At 35.9% G+C, this 14,898-nt stretch overlaps 1 protein-coding gene across 8 annotated transcripts in view; it reads left to right on the top strand.

Moving 5' to 3' along the window:
• Window positions 1-14,898, top strand: part of LOC113076705 (leucine-rich repeat and calponin homology domain-containing protein 2-like) — a 66,215-nt gene that overhangs the window by 15,790 nt on the left and 35,527 nt on the right. For all 8 annotated transcript variants that reach the window (XM_026249436.1, XM_026249403.1, XM_026249394.1 and 5 more), the window contains exons 2-8: window positions 8,104-8,248; window positions 9,074-9,200; window positions 9,278-9,383; window positions 9,554-9,690; window positions 12,001-12,131; window positions 12,898-12,985; window positions 13,298-13,394. In XM_026249436.1, the coding sequence (XP_026105221.1) occupies window positions 8,148-8,248; window positions 9,074-9,200; window positions 9,278-9,383; window positions 9,554-9,690; window positions 12,001-12,131; window positions 12,898-12,985; window positions 13,298-13,394 (787 nt within the window). In that variant the 5' untranslated portion in view covers window positions 8,104-8,147. The remainder of the gene's footprint in view (window positions 1-8,103; window positions 8,249-9,073; window positions 9,201-9,277; window positions 9,384-9,553; window positions 9,691-12,000; window positions 12,132-12,897; window positions 12,986-13,297; window positions 13,395-14,898) is intronic.

The raw sequence follows: 14,898 nt of genomic DNA, 5'->3' as shown, positions 1-14,898 counted from the left end.
GTCAACGTGTGCGTGGGCGCGCTTTTCAGAGACAAATGCTCATATAAGGAGTTCCACCATCGTCTATGTCATAAGATTGAAACAAACTTTTTTTTTTTTTAACTTTGGCCATGGAAAATTGATAACCATGTTTGAATGCTTATTAGTCTTTTTAACTGGACTGGTGGTGGTGCTTTTTTGGTCATTCAGTGTTTCTGTTAAAAAAAAAACCTTGGGGAAAAAAAACTTACAAAAATACTGATAGGATAATAATAATATGATTCCTACTAATAAAACTATAAACACACTAAGGATTACTAAGGATTACTGAGCTGCTGGATTCATGAATATTAACAGAGACAATTTGATATTAATCAGGTTTTGTGGACATGGACGATAATAGGTGAGCGCCAGCCAATAAGATTGTCATTTGCTCATTAAATCCACCCACTACCGGAAAACCAGCTGTTCTTAAAAGCTGAAGTCTTCCAAATGAACGCCATTATTTTGACAGGAAAATACAGCAAAGAATATTGTTTAAATGTAGCGAGTCAATGTGAGTGTGAGAGAAAGCGACGGCGATTTGTGTGCCTTAACACTAGAGTTTACGGTACATTATACAGGTGCATGTATGAATGTCATTGTTTTCTTCATTGAAATTCATTGGCAGCAGCAGTAGTCAAACAAACTAGTTTTAAATGTATGTGTTTCCACTGGATGTCTTTAAGAATCTTGTTTTAGTTTTAGTATAATGACATGGTTATGACACAGGTATTACAAGGAGAGGGTGACTTATGAGGACATAACCCATGTCCCCATTTTTCAAAATGCTTATAAACCATACAGAATGAGTTTTTTTTTTTTTTTTGAGAAATTAAAAATGCACAAAGTTTCCTGTGAGAATTAAGGTTTGGTGTAGGATAGAATATACAGTTTCTACAGTATAAAAACATTACGCCTATGGGATGTGCCCACTTTCCACACAAACAAACTTGTGTGTGTGTGTGTGTGTGTGTGTGTGTGTGTGTGTGTGTATGTATGTGTATGGGGGGGGTCTGGTCCCCTCTGCTAAGCAGCTGTGCCTCAGTCTAAGTATTGAGTGTAAAATAGGTAGAGAAGACAATGAAAGGAGAGACAAAGAAAATAAATGAAGTCATAACTCAAACTCAAAAAAGTATCAGTATGATACTATATGAGGATCATAGACCATAGAGAAAAAAAAAACGAAAAGAGAATCATTTCCCTTCAGTCAGCTCTTATGAAGGTAAAATAATGCCTAAAAGATTTGCAAATGCAGGGTAAGAGTTGTAGAAGTGTAAAGTAAATTTGCAAGTACAAGAGAAGCTTTGTAAAGGTGTAAATCTAGTTTCAAGCTTAAGGAAAAAATAAACTTCAGCTTCATGCTAACGCAAAATAAATATGATCTGCATTCAACTGACTTCCATTTTTCCACGCTTACACTTAGGACTGCATGATAATGGTTAAACTGATAATCACGGTTATTTTGATTAAAATTATAATCAACTTTATTAATAATGATTATTCTATCCTGCTGGAAAAAAAACTGCTAAAACCAGCCTAAACTCTTCCAGCTTGGTCAAGCTGGTTTTAGCTGGTTGTTCCAGCTGGTCTCCCAGCCTGACCAGCTAAGGAAGTGGTCAAAACCAGCAAAGACCAACTAAAAATGACCAACTAAAATCAGTCAACCAGCTTAGGCTGGTTTTAGCTATTTATTTTTTTCAGCAGGGAAATGAAATAAGATTTCATGTGTCCTTTAGCCAACCTCCACTGACTATACACTGACTTCATTTAACCAACTATGATAATAGAAAACTCCTGATTTTGGTTAGTGTTTTGTCATCTGTATTCACATCACATTACAGTATTCTAAGTGACACTTTAATCGCAAATGGGGAAAATTAGCTCAAAGATCGTGAATACACACTGAAAACTAACATAGCCATGCCATTTTCAGCACGAAAACTGGTTAAAAAAAAACAAAACAAAAAAAACTAAAACTAAACTTTCTAAAACTCTTAATAAAATTTTTTTAATTTTCCACCATTGCATTGTAACGGGTAGGGAAAGCGCATTTATTCCTCAAACACAATAGATCCATTATTGAAACTCAGTGAAAGTTCGATCGTGGCACATATGTTAACACAAACAGTACAAATGACTTGTGAAAAAAAACTCATTCTCTATATGACACTTTCATTTAAGCAGAATATCACTGTGGAGAGATTGCTAAACTTATATGTTTTCATCATCAGCAATTGTTCCACCATCAGTGAGCATGCAGAGGGTTGCCAGGTTGCACAAATTAAATAAAACACCGGGAAGAAAGTGTATCCTTAAAGGAGAAAAGAAAAGTTTTGGGGCTTAAGGCCCTGTGTCCACCAAAGTGTTTTTAGCCAGCTGAAAACGGCAGGCGCTCTGCTGAAAACAGCCACCTGTGAGTGCTTGAGAACGCTTTTTGTGGTGCAGTGGTTTTTTTTTATTTATTTGAGATGCTTTGCTTGCTATGGTACTGGATTTTGCGCTTGTTATCATGTTGGTGTAACAAAATGGAATTTGCCCCGCCCCTCCGGCACTATGATTGGTTAGCTGACTAAAAAGTGACAGTGAACATTGTTGAACATTCTACAATAATGAGCCGGCCAATATCGTGATAATTATTTTTAATTAATCGAGAAAGGTGGATATCATTATCGAGATTAAAATACGATTAATCATGCAGCGCTACTTACACTTTTGGCACGTTGTTTTCACTAAAATACAGTCAAAAGCACTGCAAGCCTGTGGACAGGGATAATAACAGTTTAAAGAGCTGCAAAATGGATCGACTGCATAGAAAAAATTGTTGCAAACATCTGAATGACTTATGCATGTGGTGCAAAAGGTCCCAAAATAAACCAGTATGTTCAGCTCCATCTTTCTTTTATCTGCGCTTACAATTTTGGCCCGACTCTCTCACTCACTGGAAACCCCTTTCACACTGAGATTCCAGATAACACACGGGTATAGTGTCCTGGCAATGTGTCCCGGATCATTAGATTTTGGTTCATTCATACTGCCGGTGATTTCCCAGAATATGTGCGTGCGTTCACACACAACCCGTAAAGGTCTTGTAATGACACGTGAAATCAGGATGTTACGTGTAATGTATGAAATGAAAGCTTGGCATGTTAACTTTCACTTAAGCTGGCGAACGATTTCAGCTTTAGTGCGAGTAGTGAGGAGCTAACTGATCTCTGGTTCATTAAAGTTTGTGTAAATGTTTTCAGGGCGAATGTTGATCTGCCTTCAAAACACCCGGTAAAAGAGTCACACGATAATATGCGTACTCATTTTGACACAACGTTTACGGCATTGGTTCTGGCTTTTGTTCACACAGAGTTCGTTCTGGGAATGAATCCGGACATGTTACTAGGTCCCCAACCTGGGATCGATCCTGGAATCAATCTCAGGATTGGTTTGCGTTCACACAGAAGGCAATCTGGCAATTTTCCAGGACCAACGTGCAGTGTCAAAGGGGCTTGAGTTTTGCAAGTTTGAATGGGAGGTAAGGTCCATCAGCTTCTTCTAGCCAATCAAATGAGGCTCTTGCTGACTCTCCATTTACTCTTATCAGATTGGTTTAAAGCTGCAGTTGGTAACTTTTGATGCTCTAGTGATTAATAAACAGAACTGCTTGCGTGTTGTAGCCGGAGCTACTTCTCTCTGTTTATGTCTATGAAGAATCACAAAGGTACTGGGTTACTCCACCGGGGTACCCCCGAAGCAATCTAAAATAGTCAGAATATAAACACTTATTATAGGTGCACCCTAGTGATTCAGGACAAGCCAAAAACACGGTTTGGAAAATGGATTCATGGTGTACTCACTTATTATATACATTTTGTATACTTTGAACACAAAAAAAAGTTACGGACCGCAGCTCTGAGTGGTTGTTTCTTACCGGGAGCGATGTATTTCTGCAAATGGCAATAGGACCACTGGGAGGAGCAAGAGGAGCTTGATTTTTTCACAGATTATCTGTCTCATATTCTACTGTCAGGACATAACGACAGGTTTCACAAATATGTAAAAAATAAATTTTTACAAAAGTTACCTACTGCAGCTTTAATAAACACATCACACGCCAAAACAATAATCTTCATTTAGTTCAGGATTGTTCTCATTGCCAGAACGGTACTTTTAAAGTGCACATACATTTAAAAAGAAATATATAATAACTTAAAACATGATACTTCATAAGTTATATGAGTGTACCATTAGGGTATATGTTCATACTGAATTTCAAGTGGTTCAATAGTAATTGAACCAAAAAAAAAAAAAAAAAAAAAAAAAAAAATATATATATATATATATATATATATATATATATATATATAAGAAAGCATTTTGTTGCTCAGACTTGATTTATATAATAGCTTGATCAGTTACATGAAAGTAATCAGATTCCAAACTGAAATTTCAAAATATACAGTTGAGTGTTAAATACCGTAAACAGAGACATTGTCTGAAAAACTGACACGTCCAGATTTACGTAGCCTTATTGGTATAGAAAAAATGTTTTACAAAGTATAGCACTCTTATACTGTAGTGCTGAGCATCGTCACATTTAATGTTTAACATCCGCTCAATGGTGTATGCAGATTATATGATATATGAAATTTCAATGTAAAGCCAAACCAATCCAATAATGTTAACACCAACTCACAATTCAGTACGAACACATGGGAGTCTAGCCTAATGGTACACAACTTATAAAGTGTCATGTTTTAAGTTGTTGTATATTTATTTATCTTTAATGTATGTGTACTTTAAAAGTGCCGTTCTGGCAGAAAGAATGATCCTGAACTAAATAAAGATAAAGGTTGTGCTGCCAATGCAAAAATCGGATAAGAGTAAATGCAGAGTGAGCGAGAGCCTCATTTGATTGGCTACAAGAAGGATGTGGACCCGCCCTCTCCCTCACGCTTGCAAAACTGTGTGAGAGATTTGGTACAAATTGTAAGTGCAGAGAAAAGAAAGACAGAGCTATACATTGGTTTATTTCGGGAATTTTTTGCCCCACATGCACAAGTAATTTAGATGTTTGCACCTTTTTTTTCACACATACAGATAGGTTCATTGCAGTGAATCCGTTTTGCAGTTCTTTAAACTGTTGTTTTCAGTTGGAAATCACTGTTCACAGGCTTGCAGTGCTTTTGACCATATTTTAGTGAAAACAACGTTCCAAAAGTGTAAGCGTGGAAAAATGGAAGTCAGAAGAAAGCATATCATATTTATTTTGCGTTAACTTGAAGCTGCAGTTTCACAATATATGAATTAGACTTAGGAGTAACAATAAAATGCTACCAATAATTTTTTCTTACACTTGAAACGCAATTTTTTTTTTCACCTTTACAAAGCTTATCTTGTGCATGCAAATTTAATTCATGCTTAAATTCTCATGTACACTTCCACAATTCATACCCTGTGTTTGCAAATCTTTTAGGCATTATTTTACGTTCATAGCTTTCTTTCACTGGTTTCGTGCCAAAAGATGGACACACACACATGCACACACACGCACACACACGCACTACTACTGGAGATGCGGAGATGAAATATTAGAAGTGTCATTGTCTCAAGGAATTCCCATCAGTTCATCCCTCACCACCTCCATTCTCACACACCTCTTCTTTCTGTCCACAGTCATGCGCACACACACACACACACACACACACACACACACACACACAAATTTACTGAATTTTCATTTTTAGGTGAAGCATCTCTTTAAAGAGCCAGAATGTTATGATAGTTTTAAGTTTAGTTCCCAGTCCCCATGCATTTTTTTATGTAACTGAAAATGAATTTTTATTTAATATTTTAATAGCCCCAATTCTGATACAAGTCCTTTAAAGAACCCCCCCCCCCCCCCCCAATAAAAAAACCCTGGCAAAACTTTGATTGTAATCAATTTAATGGGGTAATTTGATGCGGTTTAAATTTTTGCTTTTCAATCTTTGGAGTGTTACAAGCTGCATGAAAAAGGTCCTGAAAGTTGCAAAAGTCTGAAACAAAAAGAGATATTCTTTATGAAAGTTAAGAGTCCACCATGGGAATATTTGCATAACACCGCCCAAATGTTCATGCAAAGAAAGAAGGTGTATCTTTTATTGTTGCTCTTGCTGCCATCGCCATGTTGTGAAGAAAACTAAACTACTTTGTTTGGCCTTCCAAAAGATGACAACTAAAAATCAGTGGTCTTATATGGTAGTTTTATTTAAAAGATTGTTCCAGAACAGTTCAACCCAAATATTCATGTGTGAAGCACATTTTACAGATTATGAGGACTGATTCTTGGGAGAGTACCCTACAATACGTTGTCTGTTTCTATAAAGTGGGGCAATTCCAACATTGCAAGGACAGTTTGGCACTTCTGACTCATAGTCTGTAAGTACGTTTCAAAGATTTTGTTACAGCTAAGTGGCCCATGCTAATCAGCCAAAACATGACTTATTGGACCCGGATTGTAAAATTGACATTATCCACAAACAGTGACAGAGAATCAGAAACTCATGTAATCTGTGCACAAAAGTTTTATTAACTAAACACTATCAAAAAACTAGTCTAACAAACATGCATAAATACAAAGGGGAGTTAAACCATGAATTAAACCATTTAATGCAGCTATGGAAAATGTGTCAGTTACCAAACTGAGTGAAACTATCAGTGCCATTTTAAAATGGGGTCCACAGCTTATACTAAACCTCTGTTTTGTTTAGTTAAATGTACGATACTTGCATTACCTTCGATCAAGAACGCTGCCTGCAAAGTCAGCTGCCTATAGAATTTCGGACGCAGCTATGAGCATGCTCCGCTCTCTTATCAGCCTACTGAAGGTTGTTCAAGAGAAATGTCAGTACAGTTTGGGTTGGTAACAGTTGCTAGGCAACACCGCTTCAGTCTGTAATAGTTGTCAGCATAGATATTCAGGTAGAGTCCACATTTGACCCCTCCTGACACATCTAAATGTCCGCCATCTTTGAACTGTCTTCATGTCGTCACTTACAATAAAAATCAATGAGTTTCAAGATGCATTGTGCAGCATCTGGTTGTAAAAAAACACCTAAATTTAAATTCCTGAAGTAACTGGATCAACTTTAACAGGTAAGAATGAGCTGGTTTATTAACTCAATATTACAGGTTTTTAAACTAAAGTACCTTTTAAATGCCTTGTTATTAAGAGTGCAACTTCATCTAGTTGTAGTTCAACAAAAGCATCTTGTGAAGTCTACCGAAGCTATAGATAATAATGTGTGTATAACAACAGTTGCAGTGCAGATGCTCTCGAGTGCTCATGGACTGTCTTTCATCTTCTAATATGGCGGATGGCTTGCGTATAGCGGCCCATAGAAACAGCTGCTAATAGTCTAATCTAGCTATACTGTACATATCTATGGTTGCCAGTCAGCACAGCTTCAGGTTGGAAACCTTAGCTGCACAGTCAATAAATGACAGAGGAAGTTGACATGACTTCTCTTCTGTATGCATGTCTGTTCCCATGGCAACACTATGGTAATGCTAACTCAGTTCTGATTGGTTGAAGATTGAGATTGATGTCCGTTTGGGGATGAAGGCTGATATTTCATTCAAAGTTCTTTTCTTCTTCCAGTCAAAATGGTCCAAATTTGAAGCCAAAACAAGATCAACCACAAAGTAACACACATTGGTTTGTGAATGAAACAGTGGTTTTGAACAAATCAGTGGAGAATAATTCAAGTCACTTGGTGCCACCTACTGGCAAAACAAAGGCAGAAAGATTCCCTGAAAAACCCAAGAATGACTCTCTGTCTTGAACATGCAAACACAGTCCAGTACAGTGACACAGACAAAGAAACCTCCCAGTGCTGCTGGACTGTATATCAGCTCGACCAATCAGATTCAAGGACTAGAACTAACTGTGGTGTAGTTGCATTTAAGTACACATTTGCTCAATGTAAACACAACATGTGGTTGTGTGGTCACATTCCCCACATTTTTATGTCATTTCATTGTGCATACCGTCTCTGTATCTTTCTGTTGATCTCATTTGACTTATCTGATTTTTTTTTTTTTCTTTTATAGACTTGTCGAAAAACCGTTTTGGTGAAATCCCTCCAGAGGTTTGTATGTTTGCACCGCTGGAGTTATTAAACCTCTACCACAACTGCATAAAGGTGGTTCCAGAGGCCATTATCAACCTACAGATGCTCACCTACCTGAACATCAGGTAACACCCACACTATGATGTCTGTTAACTCACTTTGACATCTCATTATACTGATCTATCTCTAAAGCTACAACTATCATTGTTCAAGCTGTTAAAAAAAAAAAAGTATTTTAAATGATACTGGATTGAAATTTATGGTGGACCTATAGTAATGGATTCGGTTCAAGTAGGTTTGAACCCTGTTTGAATCTGGAAATTTGGTTAAAAAAAATACACTATTGTTCTGTTTTATTTGATAAAAAAAATACAGTAAAAACTATAACACTGTCAAACATTATTACAATTGAAATATGATTACATTTTAAGGATTTTTTACTTCAATGTTTTTTGAAGACAATAAATACATTACTTAATTTTACAAAAGATTTCGATTTAAAATAGATGCAGTTTTTTGGAACGTTCTATTCATAACAGAATTCTGAAAAGTTTCCACAAAAATGTTAAGCAGCACAATTGTTTTCAACATTAAGCAGCACAATTGTTTTCAACATTGATAATTATAGTAAATATTTCTTGAGCAGCATCTTGTGACACTGAAGAAGACTGAAGTAATGATGCTGAAAATTCAGTTTTGATCACAGGAATACATTTTTAAATTGAAAACAGTTATTTTAATATTGTAATCATATTTCACAATATTACAGTTTTACTATATTTATGATTGGTCAACATGTGAGACACAAGTCCTTTGCAGAATAGTAGTTTCTATCTTCCAGCAACTGAATGGGGTTCCATTGATTTCAGTTGTTCTGTGGGTTTACATCATTAGAGAAAGTGATGGAGGATAAAATGTGTATTTATTGAATCCAATCCTTGTGTTTTCAGTCGAAATCAGCTGTCCGTTCTCCCCAAGTTTCTCTTCAGTCTTCCTCTGAAAGTACTGGTGGTCAGCAACAATAAACTCCTGTCTATTCCTGAAGAGATCGGAAAGGCCAAAGACCTCATGGAATTGGTCAGTGTGTGGAAATGCATGCGTGATTGTATTGTGTATAATAATGGCTTTACAGTACATGTGTTTCCTATGTTCAGGACATCAGCTGTAATGAGATCCAGGTGCTTCCTGCTCAAATGGGGAAACTCCTCACGTTACGAGAACTTAACATACGAAGGAACTGTCTACAAGTGTTACCAGATGGTATGGACACATACACAACACATGTGCTTCTGATCAACCAATGCATCAGTCAGATAAAACGTCAAAATCTTTGCTGTATATATACCGACAATAAGCACGTTTAGTGTATACTATTTATGTTAATACCATGAGTTAAGACAGAAGTTCTCATATCTTTTTTTCTTTTTCAGAGTTGTCCGATCTGCCGTTGATCAGGTTGGATTTCTCCTGTAATAAAATCACTGAGATTCCCATATCTTACCGCAAACTTAAACAGTTACAGCACATCATTCTTGACAACAACCCCATGCAGTCTCCTCCTGCACAGGTGTGTCTGTACTCCTCTGTTACTGTCCATCTCTTCACATTTTTCATTGTTGTTACTGTCTGTTTATTTCTTTTCTGTTGACGCCATCCAGTGGCTGACAATGGAAAATCCCTAAAATATCAGTCGTATTGATGCAATAATGATGATAGTGTTTTTCTTTGGTCATATCTAACCTAAGATGCTACATGAGCCAAGAATAATCCTCTAAAAAAACCCTGTTGCATAACACCTGTGGTCAAATGAATTGCAGTGGAAAAAGTTTGAAGTGGGACATAGAGTTTCCTGTTTTCCTGTTTGTGCAACTTATAATTTATTTGTAAGATTAATTTAAGTCCGTATCATAGTATGGCTTAGTTTGATTATTAAATAACAAAGGCTGCAACTGAATTAAATAAATGTGCTGCAGGCTTGAGGTGGTTCTTTTAAAGAACATAACCAAGTGTGAACATCTAATTTTCCTCCACAAGATAGTTCACACTCAAAGAAGAAGAAGAAAATTCTATGAAGATTCACTATCTACAGAATAACCCCAGAATGATTTCACAAATGTTTCTGTATTTTTTTTACTTATCACAGTATCCTGAGGACTACTTAAGAATTTTCACCATGTAGTTATGTCTGTTTTTTTCTGTATAAAATTGATCACAAATTGGCAATGTGCTGTGTTCAAAACCACTGAGACATCACATTGTGCCCTTGAGCAATGTACTTATACCTAAAAATGTGCAGATGTGATAATAGCCAAGCACAGTGGTTTAAATCTACAGATTTAAGCTCATCAGAATGTTGTCCTCACATTTGAGGAAACAATAGCTCAGATGCGAGATGTTGAAAAGGTTATTTTCCTTCCTACTTTTAATTTTAGTTAAATGTTTTTGACAGAAAATTACGCAAAACACTGATAAAGATGTTGTTTCGGTCTGTTGATAACAAAATCACTTTTATGACATCTCGTCTTGCTGCGACACGCAGATTTGGAGGACTGCCAGTTCTTCCTGCGACTGAAATTATCTACAGAATGTGTAGTTTTTCCTTGGAAATTACTTGGCAATTACCCCAGAGAGAAAGTGTGTGCACGTACAGGTAGACACCAGTCTGCCAGTTTGTTGACTTTTAAAGAAGACAGCTTGTTATGCTAAGATAAGTAGATAGATGTATATCTTATTATTATATTTTTACATTTACATTTAATCATTTAGCAGACACTTTTATCCAAAGTGGCTTAGAAATGAGAAACAATAAAAGCAATCAGACCAATGAGAGAAAAACAGTATACAAGTGCCATGACGTGTCTCAGTCTAATGCAGTACATGTAGCTAGGGTTTTATTCTTCAAAGAATAGAATAGAATAGAATAGAAAAGGTAAGTGCTAGTTTTAGTTGGTCAAGTGCGGGTGAAAAAAAGATCTTTTAAAAGTGTCTTTTTAGATGTTTTTTTTTTAAAACGATAATAAATTAATGAAATGCAAACAGATTTCTGTGTGAAGTAAACATAAATTAAATCTTGCATAAATATTGCATTGCACTGAATGTAAATATTTCCATGAGAATGAGAATTGGCTTAATAATGAATGCTTGTTTATGTATACAATACTGTTCCAAAGTTTGGGGTTGGTGATATATTGTGGAATATAATTACAGTTCCAAATAAATGTTTTATACTGTTTGACAGCAAAAAACAACTCTTTGCTGTCACTTTTGATCAATTTAAAAGATTAGTTCACTTCCAGAATAAACATTTCCTCATAATTGACTCACCCCCATGTCATCCAAGATATTCATGTCTTTCTGTCTTCATTCATAAAGAAATGAAGGTTTTTAAGGGAAACATTCCAGGATCTCCATATAAAGGACTTCAGTGGTGGCCAACAGGCTAAAGGTCCGAATCACCGTTTCAGTGCAGCTTCAAAGAGCTCTACACAAACCCAACCAAGGAGTAAGGGTCTTGTCTAGTGAAACAATCGGACATTTTCTAAAAATCCTAACATTTATATACTTTTATACAGTATATGGAGAAAAATTCTGGAATGTTTTTTCGCTCTCAAAACCTTAATTTCTTTGCGCTTAAAGAAAGACAATGAACATTCTGGATGACATGAGGTTGAATAAATTATTAGAGTTTGTTTCTTCCAGAAGTGAACTAATTCTTTAATGCCTCCTTGCTGAATCAAAATATAAAGTTATTAAAAAAAATTCCAGCTAATGGTAGTGTGTCTCTGTATAAATGGTCTGAAGGCTGTACTTTCTCTGCTGTTTTGTATTCTCCCACCTTGTCAGTTTTTGAGATTTTATTTTTCTAATTTGCTTTCAGATCTGCCTGAAGGGAAAGATCCACATCTTTAAGTATTTAAACCTGCAGGCATGTCAGCTGGATAAAAAACCAGACACACTTGACCTACCTTCTCTGGGAAAACGCTGCTTGCCTCAGCAGCTGACAGACAGGTACCTACACCGCTGCCTTTCATTCTCATGTCTATGCCACTTCATAAGCCCACATATATTTTAACAAGTATGCGTAACAGCTCTTTCAGAGCCTCATCAATCATACTGTCAAAAGCTGTACTTTGAACTAGTGTTTTCTGCTGCGCTGATGATTCACATAAAACAAGCAAACACATTTTTATCTACCATTCATGGGTAACTGCAGACTGACCTCATTACCGTACTTTGTATTTCTCCAGCTTTTCTTAATATTTCCTAGGCTAAGGGCTTTCACAGTTGTTTAAGGTCATTAGTTATTTGTACAGAATCTTTTTTTATGCAAAACATTGTATTGAATTATAAGGGTTGCTGACCCAGACAGGAATAAAAACTCTTGTATACAACAGTTGCTTCCAGTCTTCAAATTTGATTGGTCGAGCAGCATTTAAGGTCATGCAAAAATTCAGTCTATCAGCACCATTTCTGTCACTCCTCTTGTTTTGCATGATTTTACAGCGACTCTTTCTGCAGGTTTTATTGATTTGCCAGTAGGTGGTGAAAGTTTTCGTTTTAGCTGAGCACCCTCAGAAGAGGGTCTTCAGGACACATTGACATATTTATTTACATAATTACCCACTGACTGTTGTACAAAAGGGTTGAATCCTCCGAGTGTGATATTGCTTTATCGTTTCATTGAATAGATCCTCGTCTAATGCTATAGTGAAGGGAAATGATGTTGTGTGTCACTTTGTGTCTTTGTTAAATGTTTATATGTTTGTTTGTTTAGTATGGAAGATTTCTATCCAAGTAAAAACCATGGCCCTGACTCGGGTATTGGCAGTGATAATGGTGACAAAAGACTGTCGGCTACAGAGGTAAACACACATATACATACATCTGTCATGCACACTCAAATAGGCTGTTTCACATGATAAAATGGGGGAAATGTTTTGCCCGTTCTACGAGGCAACCAAACAAGAAATTGGGGTGGGGTGTGCTAAGCTCATAATTTGGTGGGTTGGGCCCACTTGTGGAAACTGGCCTAACCTGGATGTTAAAGAAAAGTGATCTTATAGATGAATTATATTAGGTGGGAGTTACAGAAGTAGCAGTTAAATTACTAGAAGTAAATCTCTTTTAGTCAGTTTGCCAGAGGTCATCTCTCTCTCTTCTGTTTTGATCCACAGCCATCTGATGATGACACCATGAGTCTCCATTCTCAAGTGTCTGAGACGGCGCGGGCTGACGCACACATACTTCTCACAAAGCTGGACTCAAACAAAGGTGTGTTTCACCATTAGTAATATTAGCTATGATTTATTAGATACATAAATATTGACTAAACACTACTCACTGTTTTACTGAGGATGTAAAACTACAGTAAATTAACTGTTAACTAGGCCAAGACCAAATAAATTAGAATTGTCATTTCCATTGCCTTGATAAAACCTTTTGGAGTGTTGTAATGGTACAAATAAAAAATGAGTGTAATTTTAACTGTAAAATATTGTACAAAATGCTACATAAAACAAAAAAAACTTAATAGGTTAACAACAGTAAGTTCCCATACTATATACAGGGTAAAACTGTAAAAGATCTAACCAGACATTTCACGTCATTTAACAGGAAAATGCTGTTAATTGTCAAATATTTTAGAAGTAAAAAATAACAAATCAATGTATAATTTACGTTCTAAAAAACTATAAACTGATATTCACGGAATTCCCTGCTTGACATTCCACATTTTAACGTATTTTGTTTAAATAATTATGTTTCTTAGTAGTCATGTTTTTTGTCATGTTTGTTATCAGTTATGTTCATGTGGGTTTATGTTCCATCTTCTGTTGTTGAATGAAGGTTTGCATTATTTAAGTGTCCGGTGTGTTACCATGATGGTGTTTAGTGTTTGCGTTTTCGACTCTGTGCACCTTCTATATATTAGTATATACTTTAACTATTGCTGTCTCTTTTACCACCTGCATTATTATGGTGGTTTTCAGTTTATGCTAAAGATACAACACAGATTTTAGCAGCTCAAATATTCTTGTTTGTAAATTAGTTTTATACTGTAAAATTTACAGTTTTTCAGGATTTTTTTTACAAAATTATTCTGGCAACCTGCAACCACAACTGGCAAAATTATTTTGTAAAAAGTACAGATTTTTTTTGGTTTGTTTATTTTTTACATTGTGCATAGATTGTGTCTGCAACCACCGGCCACTTCAATCATTATTAATGTTACCATAAATAAGTAGTAGCTTCTTTTGAAAACATACCATCTTGCAGACCACAGTTTTGGAACAGTAATGTGCATATCAGATTGAATTTTAAGATCAGTGTATAAACAGCGAGTGACTTTTTAGGAAAAATCTAATTTTAATCTGCATTACAAACCACATAGTTATGACAGGTTAGGTTTACAGTATGTTGTTAAAAACTGTGGTTTTAGGTATATTTTTCAAGCAACAGATTTTTGCCATCTGTCTGTACAAAGGCTTTGTGATCCATGACATTCTATCCACTGTTATCAGACACAACTATTACACTTGCAACGTGAAGACAATTTCCTGCTCTTTCGTTGTCATTACATAATGTTATAAAAGACAGTTATTGTCAGTTATTAAGTGAACAGTTCAACGAAATCAGAAATGTATTTATTTATTTATATACTACCCAAAGCCAGGATTTTTTTCAGAGAGGCTTGATGTGTGTCATGTGTCTCTTTAATTATGTTGCATAATTGTGACTTGATATTGACACCACGACTTGATAACAGTCAAAACAAAGC

The sequence above is a fragment of the Carassius auratus genome, chromosome 5 (genome assembly GCF_003368295.1).
Source record: "Carassius auratus strain Wakin chromosome 5, ASM336829v1, whole genome shotgun sequence".
NCBI lineage: Eukaryota > Metazoa > Chordata > Actinopteri > Cypriniformes > Cyprinidae > Carassius > Carassius auratus.
This window is presented reverse-complemented; position numbering and strand designations above follow the sequence as displayed.